Source organism: Pinus tabuliformis, chromosome 8 (genome assembly GCF_031772625.1).
Source record: "Pinus tabuliformis cultivar Carrire ecotype Pingquan chromosome 8, CPIR1, whole genome shotgun sequence".
In the NCBI taxonomy this organism is placed as follows: domain Eukaryota; kingdom Viridiplantae; phylum Streptophyta; class Pinopsida; order Pinales; family Pinaceae; genus Pinus; species Pinus tabuliformis.
The window spans coordinates 1,696,117,188-1,696,136,687 of NC_142294.1; the positions used below are offsets into that span (position 1 = coordinate 1,696,117,188).

At 38.6% G+C, this 19,500-nt stretch overlaps 1 protein-coding gene and 1 non-coding gene across 2 annotated transcripts; one reads left to right on the plus strand and one right to left on the minus strand.

Annotated features, from left to right (window-relative positions):
• Positions 1–12,790: 12,790 nt before the first annotated feature.
• Positions 12,791–12,865, plus strand: TRNAD-AUC (transfer RNA aspartic acid (anticodon AUC)). The gene has a single exon. It is a non-coding gene; the product is annotated as a tRNA-Asp (tRNA).
• A 4,423-nt stretch (positions 12,866–17,288) lies between these two features.
• Positions 17,289–18,629, minus strand: LOC149242783 (uncharacterized). Its single transcript, XM_089371009.1, has one exon. The coding sequence runs from the start codon at positions 18,627–18,629 to the stop codon at positions 17,289–17,291; it is 1,341 nt and encodes a 446-aa protein (XP_089227135.1).
• Between the last annotated feature and the right edge of the window lie 871 nt (positions 18,630–19,500).

Genomic DNA, 19,500 nt, shown 5'->3' on the forward strand with positions numbered 1-19,500 from the left:
AATAGTTTCCTTAAGGAGTTTTTAGCGTCGAATGAAGGGGAGGACCAAAACTTGGTAGAAAGTGGTGAAAGGGCACTAGAAAAGCAACCCCATATCAAGGTTGGAGGCGATTCAAACTCATCAAAAAATAAGGAGTTTGGCACAAAGAGGAAAAAAAGTCATTGTGTTAAGAAGAAGACAAGTTGGCCAAGGTTATGTTTGGTTTTGGGTGTTGATGTTTGTTGGCATTATGTTTCTGGTATGGCTATATGTTACAGATGTTGTACTTGATGGCAACTCCCGTGGCAAGGCTCTCATTTTATTGAAAAATTAAGAAGGACGCAGGAAATCAGTTCAGAAGGTGCGTACCCGCAGGTGTACCATGCAGAAGCCGCGTCCAGAGACGCTGGCCAGCCGTTCAGGAGGTGCGTCCACCCAGTGCACACTTTTCAAGACAGAGAAAAGCACACGTGGGGGTTTCTTGTGATTTACTCTTGGTATCTAGCCGACGGTATTGTGTTATTAAGGTGTCGGCTCGTGGTATTGTTCCATGATTTGAGGAAGAGCTTGCCTATATAAAGCAAAGGAGATCATTTGGCTTGAAGGTGTCTTGGGTTGAATATCTTATTGGGCTAGATCTGGTCTAGATCTAAAGAAGGCGAATCTACAAAAGGACTGAGATCTCTTTGGCGCATGATCAGATCTGTAGATCTGACTGTTTGGGTTACTCTTAAAGTCTTGAAATCATTCATACCCGAAGGTACGCAGGTACAGTGAAAGGCAAGTGCGCCGGGACGCAGTGCAGTAGAACGAGACCTGCGTGGGGACGCAGGGCAGAGTAATATTCTGGTGCGTCCGGGACGCAGTACAGAAACAGGCGCACTGCGTGGGGACGCAGAGCGGAATAAGGTTCAGGTGCGTCCCTGCAGCAACAGGACGCGGCGCGATAGTGTTTTTGGGTGCGTCCCTGCAGCAAAAGGACGCAGTGCAGTTGAAGGAACAGTGCGTGGGCACGCAGCGCAGCGGAAGGATACCTGCGGTTGTACGCAGGAAAGCAGAAGGTGAATTGCGTCGCGACGCAGGCCACAGAAGGGAAAACTGCGTCTCTTTCTTAAGATGTTCTGTTGATTGTATTTCTCTGTTGATAAGGTGTTCTGGGTTAATTCTGTTATTGCTGATCTGATAACTGTAGTGGACTGTAACTGTTATGTACTTGATGATCATTTGATGCTTTATGAAAAGAAGTAGGGGGTTGTAGCTCCCTTCCAGGAGAGACTGGAAAACGAGAGTGAGAGAGAGTTGCAGCTCTCTGCAGGTTGCAGCCTGCGTACTGGTAAAGGACTGCACCAGTACAAAATCATTGTAAAAGGAGTTTCTAATTTTGAAAGAAGATAGAGACATATTGCAGCAGGTGGTTTTCACCCACATTGGGTTTCCACCTTACATCTTGTGTTCTTTGGTGTGACTATCTGTTTTCTTGTTCATGCTCATTATTTTTATGGTACTGACATGCAAAAATAATTCAAAGATCAAATAAGGAAGATTTATTAAAAGAATTAGATAATACTGATTCACCCCCCCCCCCTCTCAGTATTATTTTCAACAATTGGTATCAGAGCAGGTCCTTCAGAGAAGCTTGATCGCTTGAAGGTAGATCGTTCATCATGAGCAACTACGAGAGAGAAGCATCAATCAGGCCACCGGTTTTTGATGGGACAAACTTCAACTATTGGAAGGTAAGAGTTACTGCATATCTTCAATCTCTTGGTACAGAAGTTTGGGACATCGTAGAAACAGGCTACGCTTTTCCTTCAGCTACTCCTACAGATGCAGCTGAGAAGAAGAAGTATGAAACAAATGCGAAAGCAGTCAGTACTCTATTAGGATGTATATCCCAAACAGAATTCATGAAGGTAATGCACTACAAATCCGCAAAAGAGATATGGGACAAAATTGTCACGAGCTATGAAGGAGATGAACAGGTAAAGCGTGCTAAACTTCAAACTCTCAGGATTCAGTATGAGACTCTCAAGATGTATAATGATGAAAGTGTGGCTAATTATTTTCTTCGGGTAGATGAGATTGTTAATTGTATGAAAAATTTGGGTGAAGAAATAAAAGAGGCTATAGTAGTTGAAAAGGTTCTAAGATCATTGTCCCCCAAGTTTGAATCTAAAGTGTCTGCAATAGAAGAAAAGGAAAATCTCCGAATTCTCACTATGTCTCAGCTACATGGAATTCTAACTGCTTATGAAATGAGAAAGGGAGGTCCATCAGACAGAAGGGAAGCTGCTTTCAAGGCATCAGGCAAAGAAGATTATTATGAAGCAAGCCATGTTCCAGAAGAAGAGGAAGAAGAATCAAATTTTGTCAGAAATCTTCAAAGGGGTTCTGGAAGGTTCAGAGGTAAGCTACCTTTTAAATGCTTTGCTTGTGGAAGAGTAGGTCATTATGCTGCAAAATGTCCTTATAAGGATAAAGGAAAGGAACCTGCTAGATGGAACAAGAAACAAAGTGCAAATAAGAAAAGCTACTACACCCATGAAGATAGTGATGGTTTAGCAAACAGTGATGAAGATGAACAAGGTAATAAATATAAGTTGTTAATGGCATTTGAAGATGATGATTATATGGATGTTGTAGATGTGGATAACCTTTATGATGAAATTACTAAACTCAAGAGATGTATTGAAGAAAAGAATGTGATCATTGATACTCTACAATTTCAAATTGATGAAAAGGAAAAACACCTTGAAAAACTAGAAGGTGAAATTGTTGGTCTTAGAAAAGAGATTGAGAAAACAAAAGCTATTAATCTTAAGTTTGTCAAAGGATCTGAAACTTTGGATGAGATTATCAATGTGCAGCGGTCTCCTCTAAACAAGACAGGTCTAGGTTATAATGGAGAAACCTCTCAAGCATCCACCTCAAAAAGTTATCTTGATGCGGCAAGAAGAAATGAGCAAAAGAACAATGAAGATCATCAGGTAAAGCAGGGACGTATTACAAACAGAAACTATCAGGGGCAATCCATCTTAAGGGTGAACAAAAGCTACAACCAGCCACAGGTAAAATCTTCTCAGTTTGGTTCAAGAATAGATGAAAATAGAAATTACAATCAGTTGGCTGGTAGATTCAATAACCGCAGAAGCTTCTTCAATGGACAATGCTTTTCTTGCCATAACTTTGGTCACAAAGCAGCTCAATGTGTTGCATATAAAACAATCATGACTAGGGAAGCTCAAAAACAAAGAAGTATGACAGGGATTACAAAAAGGACCTATAACAACTTTTCGGTTCTTGAAAATGAAGTTGAATGTTCTATTTGCAATAATTTTGGTCATGAAGACTCTGAATGCAGGAGCAGGTTTCAGCAGAAAAAGGAACAAGAGCAGAAAAAGGAACAAGCCTCAAGCACCAAAACATGGAGAATAAAGGAACCTCAAACGGAAAGATGTGGGATAGCATTTTATGCAGAGGGACAGGAAAATCTATGGTACATTGACAGTGGATGTTCGAAGCATATGACAGGTGATAAAGAAAAACTTGAGTCTTATTCTACTTTAGAAAAGGGAAAGAAAGTCTCTTTTGGAAATGATACTCCTGCAACTATAAAAGGAAAAGGTATTGCTCAGTTAAAAGAAAAGGTCAAGGCTGGAAATGTTTTGTATGTTGATGGATTGAAGCATAATCTTATAAGTGTCAGCCAGATGTGTGATCAAAGAACCGAGGTTATATTCAGATCAAATGGATGTCTTGTTCGTGATCTTGATACAGGTAAAACAGTGCTCAAAGGCAAAAGAACTCCAAATAATCTGTACATATTTGAAGAAGGACAACAACAATGCTATCTGAGCAAGGATGAAGAGCACTGATTATGGCATCGAAGGTTGGGACATCTAAGCTTCTCACAAATAAGGAAAGCATGCAAATATCAGGCAGTTCGCAATCTTCCAGATATCAAAATTCCTGACAACACCATATGCAAATCATGTCAGTTTGGAAAACAAACCCGAACTAACTTTCCAGAGAAAGAAGGATCAGCTAGCATGCCTCTTGAGCTAGTACATACAGATACATGCGGTCCCTTCAGAAAAAGGACACCTCGAGGAGAAGAATACTTGATATTATTCATTGACGATTTCTCCAGGTTTGTCTGGTTAGGACTTATGAAGCACAAAGATGAAGCATTCGAAAAATTCAAATCTTTCAAAGCCTTGGTTGAAAATGAATCAGGTCACAAAATTAAGTGCCTCAGATCTGACAGAGGTGGGGAATTTACTTCAAATGAATTTTTCGATTTCTGTGAAGAACATGGGATAAGAAGAGAATTCTCTACAGCAAGAACTCCCCAGCAAAATGGAGTTGTGGAAAGAATGAACAGAACAATCCAACAAATGGCTCGTGCTATGCTTGATGAATTAGGAACTCCCGCAACTTTCTGGGGTGAAGCTGCACATGCTGCGTTATTATTCTCAACAAAACAAATGTCCGGGTGAACAGCACTCAAACTCCTCATGAGCTCTGGAGTGGTAAAACTCCTTCGGTAAAGCACTTCAAAATCTTTGGGAGCAAATGCTATATCAAGAATACTGATGAGCAGCTTGGCAAACTTGAACCTAGAGCAGATGAAGGCATTCTTCTTGGTTACTCTCCATATAGCAAAGCATACAAATGCTACAATAAAAGACTTGGCAGAATTGTTGACAGCATTGATGTAGTGGTTGATGAGAAGGGATACATTCCTAGGCAAGTACATCGTGAAGACATCGAAGAAGATGAAGGCTACCCTCAAAGACAGAATGATGAAGAAGAAGAACCTCAAGAAGAACCAGAGGAGCAAACAAGAATAGAAGAAAAGACTCCATCCAGATATGTTCAGAAGAACCATCCAGAATCTCAGATTATGGGACAGAAAGAAGCAGGTGTACAAACTAGAAGAACAATTGCAGAAGCTTCAAGCTATTTGGCATTACTCTCCTCGACTGAACCACAAAATGTGAAAGAAGCATGCAAAGATGAATGTTGGGTGAAAGCAATGGATGAAGAACTTGAGCAGATCGAAAAGAACAACACTTGGGAGCTGGTTCCTAGACCAAAAGATAAGAATGTTATCGGGACAAAATGGGTCTTCAAAAACAAATTGAATGAAAATGGAGAAGTAATTAGAAACAAAGCCAGACTTGTTTGTAAAGGATATGCGCAGCAAGAAGGGATAGACTTTGAAGAAACCTTTGCTCCTGTTGCAAGACTTGAGGCCATCCGAATGTTTCTTGCTCTCTCAAGTTTTCAAAACTTCAAAGTATTTCAAATGGACGTGAAATCAGCCTTTCTAAATGGAGACTTGGAAGAAGAAGTATACATTGAACAGCCAGATGGGTTCATTCTTGGAAATGATCCAAACCTTGTATGCAGATTGAAAAAGGCTCTCTATGGTCTCAAACAAGCTCCAAGGGCTTGGTACTACCGCTTGGACAAATATCTTCATCAACAAGGCTTTTCAAAAGGATCAGCAGATAGCAATCTTTATATAAAAGTTGAAAATGACAAATTGCTAATTCTTGTTGTGTATGTAGATGATATTATTTTTGGCAGCAATGAAGAAGCTATGAGTCAAAACTTTGCCTTGGTCATGCAGGAAGAATTTGAAATGTCCTTGCTAGGAGAACTAACATATTTCCTTGGTTTGCAAATCCAACAAAAGGAAGGAGGAATCTTTTTATCTCAAACCAAGTATCTCAAACAGATTTTGAAGAAATATGGCATGGAAGATGCAAAACCAGTATGTACACCCATGGTCACAGGATGTAGCCTCAGTGCAAATGATGATTCTGCAGCAGTACATCAACCAACCTACAGATCTATGATTGGAAGTTTACTTTATTTGACAGGTACCCGCCCAGACATCATGCATGCAGTAGGAATAGTTGGAAGATTTCAGGCAAATCCGAAGGAGACTCATCTTCAGGCAGTGAAGAGAATTTTCAAATATCTTCAAGGGACTCAAAATTATGGCTTATGGTATCCTAGAGATACAGATCTTACACTTCATGCTTATACAGATGCAGATTGGGCCGGAAGCATGGATGACAGGAAAAGCACAAGTGGAGGTGCATTCTTTATGGGTTCCAGACTCGTATCTTGGTTCAGCAAGAAACAGAGTTCAATTGCCTTGTCTACAGCTGAAGCGGAATATGTTGCTGCTGCATCTTGTTGCACCCAACTCCTTTGGATGATGCAGACTTTGCAGGATTTTCAAATCACTTGTACACCACCAATCCCCATCTTATGTGACAACACAAGTGCAATCAACATCTCAAAGAATCCTGTTATGCATTCAAAAACCAAGCACATACCAATCAAGTACCATTTTCTCCGGGAACAAGTACTTGAACAGAAGGTCAAGTTGGAGTATGTTCCTTCTAAGGAACAAGTTGCGGATATTCTCACCAAACCATTGCCCAGGGACACTTTTGAATACCTCAGGCAAAAGCTGGGGGTTGTTGATGCATCATCTTATTGTTGAACCTTTTTCTGATTGATGGTACAGGTTCAGGGGGAGCACATAATGCATTGTTGGCATTATGGAGGATGGTTAGAAGGGGATCTTGGAAATGGCTGCAATATGTCTCTATCTCTTTCATGGTGGATTATGGTTCTTTGTTGCAGATCTGGTTCGTATTCAGGGGAAGCATGTTCCTAGGGGGAGCATACCCCTTTGCCCTTGATGTCAAAGGGGGAGAATGACGCTGAAGTTTGTGAGGTTGCCATCAAGTCCAAAGGGGGAGATTGTTGGCATTATGTTTCTGGTATGGCTATATGTTACAGATGTTGTACTTGATGGCAACTCCCGTGGCAAGGCTCTCATTTTATTGAAAAATTAAGAAGGACGCAGGAAATCAGTTCAGAAGGTGCGTACCCGCAGGTGTACCATGCAGAAGCCACGTCCAGAGACGCTGGCCAGCCGTTCAGGAGGTGCGTCCACCCAGTGCACACTTTTCAAGACAGAGAAGAGCACACGTGGGGGTTTCTTATGATTTACTCTTGGTATCTAGCCGACGGTATTGTGTTATTAAGGTGTCGGCTCGTGGTATTGTTCCATGATTTGAGGAAGAGCTTGCCTATATAAAGCAAAGGAGATCATTTGGCTTGAAGGTGTCTTGGGTTGAATATCTTATTGGGCTAGATCTGGTCTAGATCTAAAGAAGGCGAATCTACAAAAGGACTGAGATCTCTTTGGCGCATGATCAGATCTGTAGATCTGACTGTTTGGGTTACTCTTAAAGTCTTGAAATCATTCATACCCGAAGGTACGCAGGTACAGTGAAAGGCAAGTGCGCCGGGACGCAGTGCAGTAGAACGAGACCTGCGTGGGGACGCAGGGCAGAGTAATATTCTGGTGCGTCCGGGACGCAGTACAGAAACAGGCGCACTGCGTGGGGACGCAGAGCGGAATAAGGTTCAGGTGCGTCCCTGCAGCAACAGGACGCGGCGCGATAGTGTTTTTGGGTGCGTCCCTGCAGCAAAAGGACGCAGTGCAGTTGAAGGAACAGTGCGTGGGCACGCAGCGCAGCGGAAGGATACCTGCGGTTGTACGCAGGAAAGCAGAAGGTGAATTGCGTCGCGACGCAGGCCACAGAAGGGAAAACTGCGTCTCTGTCTTAAGATGTTCTGTTGATTGTATTTCTCTGTTGATAAGGTGTTCTGGGTTAATTCTGTTATTGCTGATCTGATAACTGTAGTGGACTGTAACTGTTATGTACTTGATGATCATTTGATGCTTTATGAAAAGAAGTAGGGGGTTGTAGCTCCCTTCCAGGAGAGACTGGAAAACGAGAGTGAGAGAGAGTTGCAGCTCTCTGCAGGTTGCAGCCTGCGTACTGGTAAAGGACTGCACCAGTACAAAATCATTGTAAAATGAGTTTCTAATTTTGAAAGAAGATAGAGACATATTGCAGCAGGTGGTTTTCACCCACATTGGGTTTCCACCTTACATCTTGTGTTCTTTGGTGTGACTATCTGTTTTCTTGTTCATGCTCATTATTTTTATGGTACTGACATGCAAAAATAATTCAAAGATCAAATAAGGAAGATTTATTAAAAGAATTAGATAATACTGATTCACCCCCCCTCTCAGTATTATTTTCAACAATGTTATGATGAAGAATACGGCAAAAACGCTGGAGAAAAACCTAGTAGGACGAGCAAGGTGTAGGAAAAGAGCATAAACACCTTGAATGCTTGAGTGAATAGAGAAATAGTGCCCAAAGTGTAAAAAAAAAAAAAAAACAAAAAAAAAAACTCGAGAGTCGTCCTATTAGCAAGAGGTTGGATCCAATTGAAATTCAAGGACACCTCAAAAGTAAAATGGGTTACACAAAGGGTTTGGTAGATAGACTCCACCCCCGTAATTTTAAATTTCTAGTCTCCACCTTTCAACGCATGTAGAGAAAGGATAGATATATTCCCAATTTAGGTGTGTCTCCCTGGTCTTCCCCCAAATTACTAGGATGAGCTTACATTCAAATATTTGGGGAACTCCTTGGGTACCTACCTAGACCATGACTCCTCTTACTTGACAATGGGGAACATGTCCTTAGCCTGCATTTTGGTCAATATCAACCTCCAAGAAGGCTTAGCGAAAGAAATGGATATCAGCCAAGAAGAGGAGAGACTGAAAATTCTAGATTATGAAGGCATTACATTTAGATGCAGAAGATGCCACAAGTATGGTCATTTGGTTAAAGACTATGAACTATCAAAATATTTGAAGGCACGTGTAGACTCAACACCTCTCAAGAACAAGGAAACAAGGTTGTCCCATACCTTTGGAAAAGAAAGTAGTCCAAGAAGGAGAGGCCCCAACCACTCGGGCCTTGGAAGAAACATCCGACCAGATCTTGGTGCAGAGAGTCCTCTTAAGTCCATAAGCGAAGGATGCCCCAACGGCCTATGGAGTGGGTGCAGAGGGGAGGTCGAAGGAAGGTAATTTTGTGGTTCCCGCTTCTAGTTCCTCTTCCTTTACATTTCCTATTTCTCTTTCAGTAAATACAGTGTCAGATACTAGGAAAGCTTAGTCTTACTCGAAAGTAGATGCTCTTTCCTGCCTCCTCCACCTTACTGTTGAGCGATGGAAAAGGTATGCATTTGCCATTTATTTCTTTATCTTTTCCTTTGAATCATAACTCCTTTACATTCTAAAATGGTAATATGTTAAAGAATTATGGTAGAATTAAGGAGATTTGTGATTGATACAAAATAACTGATTATTGTCTTTTTCTATACGGAAAATGAAGGAAATGGAAAACCACTATTTGGGAGGAAATGACAAAATAGAAGCAACGGTTGTCCCTTCCCCGGGAAGTTGTATCCAGACAAGGAGATCAAGATCGGAGCGCATAATCCAGGAGAAGAAAGGGAAAGCGCGACATCAGCGCAAGAAGACAAAATGATAAACTGGAAATCAAAGATAGAGCGAATCCCTCAGGATCCTTTGATCCTGAGGGATTGCTGCTTCAGAACTTATCTGTACTCTTGATATATCCGCCTAGCCATTATAAAAAGGGACAACGCTTGTAGCCCAGGGGGGCATGTATTATCATTTTGCAGAACTTACTGTTGTGTTGTTACTTTGATCATCGACTCTTGTTGGTTAAAACAGAGTACGATTGCTTGTAAACTTTTTATACATGATTAATACATAAATCAGTTGTCGTTCCATTCCTTCCTACTGAATTAGCCCGGCGGTGCTTCACTAGCGGCTAAGGGCCTGGCCCTGGTGGATCCACTTGCTACCTGTACCATTATTTTACAGTTCCAGTCGTGTGATGGTTTGATTTACTTTTCATTACCTTGAATCGCATTGCTTTACAGTTTCCTGTCTTTACAAGTTCTAATACTTTATGGAATCATTTTATTGCATAAGTTGTGATTGAATCACGTTGTTGTTCCCTTCCTATCATAACAAGATTATTATCCTTTACCACTTTTATTGTTATTCATTTCAGTTATAAAGTATCGCAGTTCATTACATATTGTTGTTCATTTCCATTTAGGGTTGTTGTTCATTTCTATTAAGTTAGCATTGTTGTTCATTCATACCAGATAGGTGTTATTTCTTTCCTGCAAGTATTTGGTTTTGCTTTTAAGTATTTTGCAGTAAGCGTGTTTACTACATTTCTGTTAGCAGCATTAGTGATCTATCATTTCCAATTAATTGCTTTAGTGTGGAGTGTAAGATCAACAACTGTAAAGGACATTGGCTATCACTGTCTAAGTTCTCAGATTGTGGATCTTGTTTATATTTGATTTCATTTATATCAGTTGACAGAGGAAAGAGTTATCACTACTGCATCCTTGACTGATAAATTGTTGTAGTTTTCTGAGTGAATGATTTAAGTTCCAGAGCATTAAGTTTCTTTTGATTGCAATTAGATTTTATTTCAAGCATCCATTTACTCTTGTATTTAGCACTGTACTGCAAATTAGAAAACATTACTCTTGAAACAAATTGCCCGCCTCAGACTGAGTACACTCTTGAAATAAAAAATCGTATCTGGATTGATAATTAATGTAGGATAAATAAGAAGTTTCTTTTTATTGCAATTAGATTTTATTTCAAGCATCCATTTACTCTTGTATTTAGCACTGTACTGCAAATTAGAAAACATTACTCTTGAAACAAATTGCCCGCCTCAGACTGAGTACACTCTTGAAATAAAAAATCGTACCTAGATTGATAATTAATGTAGGATAAATAGGAGTTCAAAAGACACCTTTTATACCTCAACATTTTGGCGTCGTTGTCGGGGAGAGTGTAGCCATTTGTTTTTTTTTTTTTTAAAGAGAGTAGTGTGCATTTGATAAGTGCCTGTTAGGAGAGAATTGGGTATTAAAAACGAAAGGTAAGAACCTGCGTACGGAGCATGTAATAGCCCTGCTCCCCCGCCCACTTTCCTACAGATTTGTTGATTACTTTGGGTAGAAATAAGTATTCGAGTTGTGTGCATGACTAAACAGAAAAAGCCTGAAAAGAATCCAAAACCACTACCCAAACCTGATAAAGCTAAGGGACTGGTGACCCTTGGTCGATCAACCTTTATAGACGATATCATCAAGAAAGCAGAATCTCAGCCATCAATAGGTCCTAGAAAAGTTTCTTCTAGACAACCTACTAGCTCCCTTCGGGCCACAGAATCACCATCTGTAGCCTTTGCTGAGGTACATAGCCAAATAGAAGAAACCGAGCAAGATTTTCAAGAAATTGAGAATTCTCACCCAATTTCTTTACAAGAAGGGAACTCTACTAATCTCTATGAAGGAGGAGGAGAAACAAGGGAAACATAAGAACCAAGATCTCCTCTTGGAGTAGTTCAAACACTAAGCAGCCCAAATAAGGGAAGTGTTGTCAAGATCATCCAAAACAAAGCTAAAGAACCTGTGTTGGGCAATTTATTGGGCTTAAATTGCTGCATTAAATTATCAACCAGGGAAACTCGTGAGCTTGTGATGATGCCAGCAAAATATATGCAGGAGTAGGCAACTAACTCTATGGCTAGCGAAATTATTTAAGTTTCGATATAATATGCAAGGGAAGAGGCTCCTAACTAAGGAGGTCCTGGTTGTCCTTCCCTACAGTATCATAGAGAAATCATTGATTACATGAAACTAAAAACTTGAAATGAAGACAAGAGAATGAACTTAATTATTGTTTAGATTCAAGTAGAGAGAGAGAGACTAACTTAGTCTCTTGATTGTCCTCTCATGTACTAATCCAAACTAAACTAAGATTCATTCATAAGCATGAGAAATGAAATGACTTGAAACATAAAAGCACAAAAGAATGAATTTCAATTACCATATAAATCAATGGAGAGAGAGCCTAACTTAGACTCTTGGTATCTCCTCATATGATACTTGAAACATAAAAGCAAAAGAATGAATTTCAATTATCATGCAAATCAAATAGAGAGAGAGAGCCTAACTTCGACCCTTGGATATCCTCCCATATGTTGATAAGATTTTGATTTAAAACTCATTCATCAATCATAAACAAATCCTCAAACATCAAACATCTAAGCAAGTAAATGAAATAAGATCTAATATGAAATAACATGCTCCTTTGATCCTTCTAGAGTGAGCTCAATTCTCCTAAGAACAAAGTGACAAGCTATTCCATATACTACATTAAGGAAAATTAAATCTAAAACTACATAATGGAAATAAAACTACATAATAGAAATGTATGTAAAATGGAGCTTTATTCTATTCCATCATAAGCTGGATACATGCTCTAAGAGTCCTCCCCTTGGAATGGAGGAGGTACTCCTATTTATACAATGAGAGGAGATAACAAACTCATAATGATGATCCACTAATCTCTCTTTAGTTCCATACATTTCTCAACCATCTAGACACATAACCCTATCCTCCATGATTTCCTCCATGAGGTCCATGATCTTCTCCATGATCTTTTCCATGAGGCTTATCTTATCAAATTCGAATTTGATCATTCAAGGCCACATAAAGATGCCCTGGAAGCTTCCTTTGTACCTACACATGTCAACAAACTCATTTTAATTGTTAGGTATAAGTATAAGCATATTATTTTCTAAAGTTTAGCCATAAATTCACTTAAAAATGTTAAGAATTAATAAACTTTGGAAAAGCATTGTTATAACCCAATAATGAGGTAAATGTAATGATATGGAGGTGGAATGGAGGTGACATGAAGGTAAAATGTGAAGATATTGGTGAATAATGGAGTGAAAATAGGGACTATTTTGAGGCCCAACATCTCCCCCAAACTCAAGGTATTGTAGTATAGTGGTGAGTATTCCCGCCTATCACGCGGGTGACCCGGGTTCGATCCCCGGCAACGGCGCCAAAATGTTGGGCAATTTATTGGGCTTAAATTGCTGCATTAAATTATCAACCAGGGAAACTCGTGAGCTTGTGATGATGCCAACAAAATATATGCAGGAGTAGGCAACTAACTCTATCGCTAGCGAAATTATTTAAGATTCAATATAATATGCAAGGGAAGAGACTCCTAACTAAGGAGGTCCTGGTTGTCCTTCCCTACAGTATCATAGAGAAATCATTGATTACATGAAACTAAAAAATTGAAATGAAGACAAGAGAATGAACTTAATTATTGTTTAGATTCAAGTAGAGAGAGAGAGACTAACTTAGTCTCTTGATTGTCCTCTCATGTACTAATCCAAACTAAACTAAGATTCATTCATAAGCATGAGAAATGAAATGACTTGAAACATAAAAGCACAAAAGAATGAATTTCAATTACCATATAAATCAATGGAGAGAGAGCCTAACTTAGACTCTTGGTATCTCCTCATATGATACTTGAAACATAAAAGCAAAAGAATGAATTTCAATTATCATGCAAATCAAATAGAGAGAGAGAGCCTAACTTCGACCCTTGGATATCCTCCCATATGTTGATAAGATTCTGATTTAAAACTCATTCATCAATCATAAACAAATCCTCAAACATCAAACATCTAAGCAAGTAAATGAAATAAGATCTAATATGAAATAACATGCTCCTTTGATCCTTCTAGAGTGAGCTCAATTCTCCTAAGAACAAAGTGACAAGCTATTCCATATACTACATTAAGGAAAATTAAATCTAAAACTACATAATGGAAATAAAACTACATAATAGAAATGTATGTAAAATGGAGCTTTATTCTATTCCATCATAAGCTGGATACATGCTCTAAGAGTCCTCCCCTTGGAATGGAGGAGGTACTCCTATTTATACAATGAGAGGAGATAACAAACTCATAATGATGATCCACTAATCTCTCTTTAGTTCCATACATTTCTCAACCATCTGGACACATAACCCTATCCTCCATGATTTCCTCCATGAGGTCCATGATCTTCTCCATGATCTTTTCCATGAGGCTTATCTTATCAAATTCGAATTTGATCATTCAAGGCCACATAAAGATGCCCTGGAAGCTTCCTTTGTACCTACACATGTCAACAAACTCATTCTAATTGTTAGGTATAAGTATAAGCATATTATTTTCTAAAGTTTAGCCATAAATTCACTTAAAAATGTTAAGAATTAATAAACTTTGGAAAAGCATTGTTATAACCCAATAATGAGGTAAATATAATGATATGGAGTTGGAATGGAGGTGACATGAAGGTAAAATGTGAAGATATTGGTGAATAATGGAGTGAAAATAGGGACTATTTTGAGGCCCAACATCTCCCCCAAACTCAAGGTATTGCATGTCCTCATGCAATCTATGGTATTGCATGTCCTCATGCAATCTATTACATTACTTTTTGAGCTTTGGCTTAAACTCTGCATGATATTATTTACATAACTTTTGCAAAGCGTTATTTTGATGAACTACAACTTGGTTGGTTCTTGTGTTTCAACCATATTTTGTTTGTTGCATTCAATGTATGATCTTTGCATATTGATAATGCGATTTTTATTGCAGAGTATTTTGTTGGAATGCATCATGGTTGGTTCTTGTGTAACAACCATGATTGTATTGGCATCCAATTAACTTTCAAATACTTTTGTCAAAGCCATTTGTATACTCATGTAATAGTGGCAGAGTATTTTTGTTGGAATGCGTCATGGTTGGTTCTTGTGTAACAACCATGAGTGTGTTGGCATCCAATTAACTTTTAAATACTTTTGACAAAGCCATTTGTATGCTCATGTAATAGTGAATATATTTTGAAGGTAAGTGGGGTTAAGAATGTGATATATGAATGTGGATGTAATATGAATGTGATATATGAATGTGGATGTATCCTTCCCCTTAAACGGATGATTTGGGCAATTATGTGAAATGGGGAAAGCAAGGAAAAAGGAAGTGAAGTTTTTCCAAAAATTATTATTCCAACTTTTCAAGGAATTTAATGGTTAAAAGTTAGAAAATATCATACCTTAACTTACCCTTCCAAAATGGATGAGAGTTGTGCACGTGTGGCTGCAAAAACTTTTGTTCATGGTCTTCTTTACTTGGTTGGGAAAATCATGCATGAATCATGCATGTTCAGCTGCCACAATTTTGCTCTGAAGTTTTTTTCTTCAAGTTGTGGATGAAAGATGGAGCTGTATTGTCGTATCGGCTGCTGGATCCTCTGCTACTAGATGATGAATCTGAGGAGTCTGCTGATCATGGCTGAAAGTTGTATCTGCTGCTGGATGATGAATATGATGAGTCTACTGAATATGGTTGTATATCTATAAGGCTTGGAAGGTATATAAAATATATAAGTTACATTTCCCTCCCAGCCTTATTGATTGAGTTGTCCTCAAGTGATGACAAATTGGCTTCATATGCTACAAAATATGGGTCTTCAAGTCTTCAACGCTCGATGGCACAAATCTTACTATGTGATTAAATGTGTCGATGTCGAACATAGCAAGAAATTGTTGACTTAGTGGCCGTTAATGAATGCCCCTAGCCAACACAAGAGCTCCCACCATTGATTCCAATGGGAGTCAGGATGCCTAACACATCTTTGTAGGTACGAATAAATTTGTCGTGGTCGAGTCACCTACAAGATCCAACGAACAAGGGATATTAATGTACTCCCATTGTTCATTGGCAAGAGTACTTGCCATTAAGGCATGCAAGCCTCTAGGTGTTTTTTCAATGATACTTAGACTCTAGGACTTTGACTCAAGCAGGGTTTTATTGCGGAAATGAAGGGGAATGGTAATGACATGGAAAATGACAATAAGGAAATGCATGGTGTATGAATAAGAACTCTTGCTGTGAAAAATGGATATGGAAATGGGATGCTTTATGGACATGGACAATTGGTGGAAAATCTTTTGCAAAATGGGAGTGTAAAATAATGGTTGTGGACATGGATTTGTCTGTAGAATTTTTCATGAAATTAGTCGATTGAAGACCAATTGTGCGCACAATGTAATCTCCTTAATGAATACTTGATTATCCTGTAACCTGTAAAAAAACTTGGTACAAAGAAAACATAAGTGTGCTCTAGAAGAAATGGCCAGTTTCTTCATGATTCTTACGCAAAAATTTCATACCAAATAAAACAAATTAAGGACAAACAAAGTGTTAAAATTGACTTAATCATGATATTAATATCAATCCATTTGTGAAAATAACCATGAAGAGTAATACTCCCTGTTTGTGTCAGCTGACTTCTGTGCATGGCGAAAAGTTTGGCATCATAGATTTGTTGTGTCCTGCAGATTAGTACGTTATAAAAGCATACAACAATATCAATTTGCCAACTCTAAACAAGTTAGTCAACATTTAAATAATCCACCAAATGTTCTTTTAAATTATGCTTCCAAATGTTCCATTATTTATTCTCAAACCTACGTGAATTTTGTGAATTTTTTTTTATTTTTATTTATTTATTTATTTTCTTTTAATTTCTTTTCTTTTTCTTTTTCTTTCCTCTTTTTTTTTTTTTTTTTTGCCCCTATATCAACTGTTGCACTTTCAATTAATTCCTGTAATTTTCATGATTCTCTCAAGTTTCATGCCCCCAAAGTGTTGTTTATGCCAGTGCCCTTCACATGCCAATGTTTTTTTTTTTTTTTAAATCCTTCTAAACAACAATACAACAATTGTTAACTATTTATTATTATTTTTTTTTTTATTGTTTTTTTTTTTTGAAACTTGATAACAAAAGATAATATATTATTATAATATATTAATATAATTAATACAATCATATTAATATATTAATATAATTAATATATTAATACAATTATATATATATAGTAATACAAATCAAATATTAAATAACTATATAAATCAAAACATATCAATCAATAATAAATTATAACTAAATATATAAAAAAACAAATCACACATTCAAAACCAATCAATTATTAAAACAAAATGATATCTAATAATATATAAATACATATCAAATGAAATCAAATCATTAAATGAAAATCTATAAATATAAAACAATTATAAATAAAAATTAAAATAAATACAAAACCAATTTAAACTAAACATGGAAACGAATTCCAAACCAAACATGAATATTGGCAGGTGAAGGGATTGACTTTGTAATTGCAAATTTTGTACGTGGTACAGGCGCTCCCTTTGGCATACAATTTGGAGTAGTGTGTTTTCAATTCACTCTTTGTTGTATGGCTGATCACACTGTGGCCCAGAACATCGCCAATCATGCTCTAGCAATGCAGCGTCTTGGCAAACTCGATGAAGAGCTGGATCATGTAATGGACTGCAAAGCCAGCGATATATATGTTGCAGCAAAGCAAAGAATGCACTCCATAATGCGCAAAGTCAACTGCGCGTTTCTGCCACATGTACACCGCCTTCAATATCCAACAACAAGAAGCATTTCTTCTTGTGTAAAGCATCAATTTCTTCCTTTGATATCTGCCCCATTTCTATTAGCTGCTTTTTATACAAATCCAATGCCGTTGGATGGTTTCGAATCACCTTATACATTTTAGGTTGTGTAAAAGATGGTTCATCGATCTCATTGTGTCCAAACCTGCGGTAACAAACAATATCCACAACAACATCAGACTGGAATGTCTGACGCCACTCGGCAGCAAGTTCACATGCATGCACCATAGCTTCCAGATCATCACCATTTACATGGAAAATTGGAGCATTCAAGGCGTTTGCAACATCTGTACAGTATTGCGAAGACCTTCCAGATATGGGATCAGTTGTGAATGCAACCTGATTATTGACCACCATGTGAATAGTCCCTCCAGTGGTGTAATTAGGAAGAGCACTCAAATGCAATGTCTCATAGACCACTCCTTGACCAGCAAAACTTCCATCTCCATGAATCAATATAGCCAAGTTTTTCTTCCTCTCTTTGTCATTTGAATAATACTGTTTTGCTCTAGTTTTCCCAACCACAACAGGATCAACTGCTTCTAAGTGACTAGGATTAGCAACTAATGAAAGGTGGATCCTTTTTCCACCTTTGGTAGGCCTATCATATGATGTCCCCAAATGATATTTCACATCTCCAGTTCCGGTGTACGATCCAAATTCATCAGACGCGGGCTTTGTGCCACCACTGAACTCGCTGAAAATCTGTCTCAATGGCTTCCTGACGACATTGCCCAAAACATTCAATCTTCCTCTATGAGACATACCTATAACAATGCTCTCCACCCCCATATCAGCTGACCGATCAAACATTTCCTTCATACCTGGGATCAAGGTCTCAGCCCCTTCGAGCCCAAACCGCTTGGCAGCAGTCCACTTTGTAGCCAAGAAATTCTCAAACTGTGAACTCCAGATGAGCCGATCAAGCATTACGAGCCTGCGCTCTGCATTGTATCCCCTGGGGATTACTGTCTCAATCTTTTCCCTCAGCCAATTACACTTATCACGGTCTGGTATGTGCATGTATTCATAACCAATGGTGCCACAGTAAGCTTGTTCCAATCGATTCAGAATTGACCGTAAAGTCTGCACCGGCCGATTCTCAGACAAGAATCCTGACATCCTCCACACGCCGAGAAAAAACTCCCGGTCCAGATCCGCCTCTGTGAATCCATACAGCCCTGGATCCAAATCCACCGGAATCTCCCTCTCCTCCAACCCTAGAGGATCCAGCTTCGCCTTCATGTGGCCATCCACCTGATAAGCCCTCATGCTCTCTTGAATTCTCTTGTGAATCTGTTGGCAGTGCTCCTTTCTCTTGTAGAGACAGATATCTTCGGGCCCCTTCTGGATCTTTCACAAAACCCCGCTTATGTTTGATACCATCAGGAAGGACATATGTACTTCGAATAAGATTTTCATTTCCTGGTATCCTGGCCACTTCAAGGTCATGGGCGACATCGAGTGAAACGAAGCATAGCTTTTCCTTAACATCGTCCATGATGTAAGTCTCGTCCTTCATATGAATAGCCCGATAGGAAACAAAGATGCAAAGATAAGTCAAGATCCACATGTTTTGTACTAATTAGGGTAACTATGGGCGTTGTATTATGCTCTTGAACATCTCCATTTCTGGCCCTTTTCGCAGAACGTAAAGATGTCGACACCAATTCGTTATCATTTCTGGCCTTTTCAGAGAAGACATGGAGATTGACAAAAATTTGAGATCGTTAAAGTTTTGTGGCCGCTGCTTCAAGATCGCTCCCACAACGACCACGACCGTCGTAGTGCCATCGCCGGCCACGATGTCTTGGGACTTGGAAAGCTCCACCAGCATCTTTGCAGCGGGCTGCAAGACTTCCATCTTGTTTAGGATCGTGGCCCCGTCATAAAGTTATTCTCAGCTTCGAACGTGGGAATCGAACGATAATCTTTAGGTGCTGGAGGTTAAACCTTATATGTTCTGCAACAAAACCCTAAAAACCCTGGTTGCAGTGTTATTTTTGCTTCTCCATTGTTCATGAAAAACAGAAGAATGAAAGTCAATTTTTTTATTTTTTATTTTTAATAATAATAATATATAAGAGATATATATATTATTATTACATGGAATTTTTTATTTTTTATTTTTTAAACAACAAAT